Source organism: Dipodomys ordii, unplaced genomic scaffold (assembly GCF_000151885.1).
Source record: "Dipodomys ordii isolate 6190 unplaced genomic scaffold, Dord_2.0 Scaffold159, whole genome shotgun sequence".
Lineage (NCBI taxonomy): Eukaryota > Metazoa > Chordata > Mammalia > Rodentia > Heteromyidae > Dipodomys > Dipodomys ordii.
In genome coordinates, this window is record NW_012267375.1 from 1341442 (window position 1) to 1345987 (window position 4546).

At 45.7% G+C, this 4546-nt stretch overlaps 1 protein-coding gene and 1 pseudogene across 2 annotated transcripts in view; one reads left to right on the top strand and one right to left on the bottom strand.

The window, feature by feature from the left end:
• Positions 1-4546, top strand: part of Pcnt (pericentrin) — a 134675-nt gene that overhangs the window by 18653 nt on the left and 111476 nt on the right. The window contains exons 6-7 of the mRNA XM_013032905.1: positions 1919-2093; positions 2584-2720. Of these exons, the coding sequence (XP_012888359.1) occupies positions 1919-2093; positions 2584-2720 (312 nt within the window). The remainder of the gene's footprint in view (positions 1-1918; positions 2094-2583; positions 2721-4546) is intronic.
• Positions 673-1124, bottom strand: LOC105998252 (annotated as a pseudogene). Its single transcript, XR_001175685.1, has one exon. The product of XR_001175685.1 is annotated as a transcription elongation factor B polypeptide 2 pseudogene (transcript).

Consider the following 4546-nt stretch of genomic DNA (forward strand, 5'->3'; position numbering starts at 1 on the left):
CATGATTCTCAGATGGCAGCTACCTAAGTACCTACGATTATAGGTGTGAGCCACTGACACTTAGCATGTCCCTTAATTGTGATGGTGGGAATTCATTTCATGGTTATATGAAGTAAGTGTTACATATATGTATTTTTCATAATTTATTTTCTATGATTAGGGCAGAGCTCAGCCACTGAGATGAGGTCTGTGAGAGCACCATGGGTACCTGGAAGTGGCTCTGTGGGCTTTTGAGACACACTTTACCATATGCTTTGGTTCAGAGACCGGTTGTGCTTGCCTCTGGGTGTTTGCCTTATGGTCCTTCGAGTCTGTTCTTCAAGCAACTGGGGGAGCAGCCATCAAGAGCCATTTTTCTCAGTTACAGTTTAGGCTGGGTGTGACTATCCACTTTAGGTTTCTGATTGTGCAATTAAAATTTCTTTTTTTTTTTTTTTTTTGCCGGTCATGAGGCCTGCACTCTGGGACTGGGCACTATCTCAGCTCTTCAGCTCAAGGCTAGCGCTCTACCACTGGAGCCACAGCGCCACTTCTGGCTTTTTATGTTTATGTGGTGCTGAGGAATCGAACCCAGGGCCTCATGCTTGCAAGGCATGCACTCTACCGCTGAGCTACCTTCCCAGCCCGCAATTAAAATTTCTTTACCACAGATATGAATTATTGATCATAATCTTTTTTTTTTTGACACCCAAATCTCTTTTATTGGGGGTAGGGGGAATGAGCCTCTGGGGCATGCCTGGGGCCCTCACTGCACAGCTTGTTCATTGGCGCTGCCTCCGGAATCCTGAGGCTTCGTCACATCTGGAAGCTCTGGTGGGCTGGAGAAGGGCTCGATGCGCAGGGCCTCAAACGCTTCATCTGCCCGGAAGGCTAGGCCCACTGTGGCTGGGGCCTGTGGCCGTGCTGTCTGGCTGGTGAAGCCACACTCGCCCAGCGTTTTCCCCATCATCTAGAAGCTGGTCGTCCTTGTAGAGCCGCTGCTCGTCCGGTGGCCGCTTGAGGATGTCCTCGACGATGCGCTTCAGCTCGAACACGGTGCTCGACTCCTTGGCGTCCGTGCAGATGGTGGTCTTGTGGCGCCGGATCATGAGGCACACATCCATCCCGGCGGCTGCTTCTGGCTCGACGCCTGATCATAATCTTTTCAGTCATTTTCTAAATTGGTGGTGTGCCTGTTTGTTGTTGTTTTTTTTTTTTTTTGTCAGTTGTGGGACTTGAACTCTGGGCCTGTGCACTGTCCCTCAGCTCTTCAGCTCAAGGCAAGCACTCTACCGCTTGTGCCACAGCACCACTTTCAGCTTTTTCTGTTTATCTGATGCTGAGGAAATAAACCCAGGGCCTCATGCATTCGAGGCAAGCACTCTACCATTGATTCACCTTCCTAGCCCATGGTTGTTGTTTTTCAGATAGGGTCTCATACTTTTTTCCTGGGCTTACCTTGAACAGCAATTCTTGTACATATGCTTCTCCAGAAGCTGGGATTATAAGCATGAGCTATCATACGTGTGTGTGTGTGTGTGTGTGTGTGTGTGTGTGTGTGGAGTGTGTTGGTATTGGGGCTTGAACTCAGAGCCTTGAACTTCAATGTGTGTGTGTGTGTGTGTGTGTGGAGTGTGTGTGTGGAGTGTGTTGGTAGTGGGGCTTGAACTCAGAGCTTTGAACTTGAACCTGCTGGTGCTCTATCAGTTGAGCTATACCCCCAACCCATCTTGTGCTTTTTAACTGAAGATAAGTCTCACAGACTTTTCTGTGCTGGCTAGCTTTGAACATTGACCCTCCAGGTCTCTCAGCTTCCTCAGTAGCTAGAATTACACAAGTGCCAGGCTCTGGCTGGCTCTTTTTGCCTGGGCTGGTCTCCAGTTGTCTCCTTTTTCTTTACCTCCCAAGTATAGACTTTTTCTTTTTTTTTTTAAATTAGAGCCTGAAGCAAGACTGGGAATCTGAAAGACAGTTATGCTTAGAAAATCTACGCAAAGAGTTATCAGCAAAGCACCGGTCAGAAATGGAGGATTTGCAAAATCAATTTCAGAAAGAATTGGCGGAACAGAGAGCTGAGATGGAAAAGATTTTTCAAGCCAAAAATCAAGCTGAAGGTGAGCATTGGGTTGCAGCAAGCAGATCTGGAGAAAACACAGAGTTGTGCTGCACTTCAGATTGTCTCTCTGGTGTGGGTTACTGAGAGAGGGAGAACAGAGTAGGACAGGGCTCCTCATGAGGTCCCCCAATCTTTCTGACCTTTGTTTCAAAGATAGCTTTTGCACAGTAGTATTGTGCCTGTTCTGTTTGGATGCCTTGGGACCCTGTGCTCCATAGTGAGTCCTGTTGGTCAGGGGCTATGTATATGTGTGTTTTCTCTTTCTCTCCAGGAGAGCAGAGTGGTGACTGAGATGGCATTTGGATAGAGCCTGCTAACTGTGACTCAGTTGTGCCCCTATTTTGGCACCCTGTCCTAGCATGTCCAGGCATGAGGATACCCAAGGGAGTCTGTGGCAGGGACAGTATGCTCTGTGTTGAGCTGACTGGTCCTCCGCCAAGGAAGAGTGTGTGTCTTGTTAACTAGGTGGTATCTGTGGTGCTTTCTAGTTTCTCTGAAGAACCTAGAGGCTCAGCATCAAGCAGCCATCAAGAAGTTACAGGAAACCTTGCAGCTGGAACACTGCCAGTATTTGCAAGACTTGGAGGTGAAATTCAGAGAAAAGGAAAAAGAAAAACAGTTGGAGGTAGGTGTGAACTTACTGATTTTTAATTATTTAGTTTATTAAGGAAGTTTTTAAACATTTTAGAACTGAGCCATTTTGTATTCTTTAACTGCTGAAATTGAAGTACTATTTTCTATTTTTGTGCCAGTCCTGGGTCTTGAACTCAGGATCTGGGTGCCATACCCTTAGCTTTTTTTGCTCAAGTCTATGATCTACCTAACCTGAGTCACAGTTCTGCTTCCAGCTTGGTGGTTAAGTGGAATTACAAGTCTCAGGCAGTAGACTTTTCCTTCCCGTGCTGGCTTCTAATTGCAGTTCTCTGATCTCAGCTTCCTGAGTAGGATTATAAGCATGAGCTATAGTGCCTGGCTGAAATACTAAATTTGACAAGACTCTAGTACAGAGCCATATAAGGATATATAATGTGAGGTTCATATACTAATATATTAGGTCTTAAACTAAGAATGCTTATTCTTGGGACTGAGATGTGGCTCAAGTGATAAAGCAATTACCTAGCAAGTACAAGGTGCCCTAACTTCAAACCATAATGCTATCAGGAAAAAAAAGCCTTTTTTTTTCTTTTTTCCCCTGTGCTGGTACTGGAGTTTGCAATTGGGCCTTGCACTCTTACCTGGCTTTTTTTTTTTTTTTTTGGGTCCAGTTGTAGGGCCTGAACTCTGGGCCTGGGCGCTGTCCCTCAGCTCAAGGCTAGCACTCTACCACTTGAGCCACAGCGCCACTTCTGGCTTTTTTCTTTTTGCTTATGTGGTGCTGAGGAATCAAACCCAAGGCCTCATGCATGCAAGGCAAGTGCTGTACCACTGAGCCACCTTCCCAGCCCCATTACCTGGCTTTTTTTTGCTGAAGGCTGGTATTCTAGCACTTGAGTATACTTCCACCTTTGACTTTTTGCTGTTTATTTGGGGATAACAATCTCATGAATTTGTCTGCCTGATTATGGCCTTGAACCACAATCTTAAGATCTCAACCTCCAGAATAATTAGGATTACAGGCATGACCCACCAGTGCCTGACAAAAGAGATTTTTTTTTTTTTTTGCCAGTCCTGGGGCTTGAACTCAGAGCCTGGGTGCTGTCCCTGAAAGAAGCTCTCTACCACTTGACCCACAGTGCTTCTCTTGGCTTTTTCTGTGTATGTGTTACTGAGGAGCTGAACCCAGGGCTTCATGCATGCTAGGCAACCACTCTACCACTGAGCCTCCTTCCCAACCCCCCCCATATCTATTTTTTTTTGTCCATCGTGGGGCTTGAACTCTGGGTCTAGACCCTGTCCCTGAGTTCTGCAGCTCAAGGCTAGCACTCTACCACTTGAACCACAGCACCACTTTCAGTTTTCTGGTGGTTAATTGGAGATAAGAGTCTCACAGACTTCCTGCCCAGGCTGGCTTTGACCCATGATCCTCAGCTCTCAGCTCCTGAGTAACCAGGATTATAGACATGAGCCACTGGTGCCTGGCTCTGATATGTATTCTTTATAAGCACTCCCAAGACATTTACAAAAATTCCAAATACTAGGAGTGTAAGAGCACTTTCTGTGATCACAATTTAATGAATAAGAATTCCAAAAATAAAAAATAAGATAAAAATATTTATGCTGCTTGTGCATTCAAGATTGTTTTCTAGTAAAGTACTACACTTACCAAACAAGTTCTATTCAGGTCTCAAGTGCTTTTATTACTAAACCAAGAATCAAACTATCAACTTAAGAAATTTGAAAGAAGGGGCTGGGAAGGTGGCTTAGTGGTAGAGCGCTTGCCTTGCATGCATGAGGCCCTGGGTTCGATTCCTCAGCACCACATAAGCAAAAAGAAAAAAGCCGGAAGTGGTG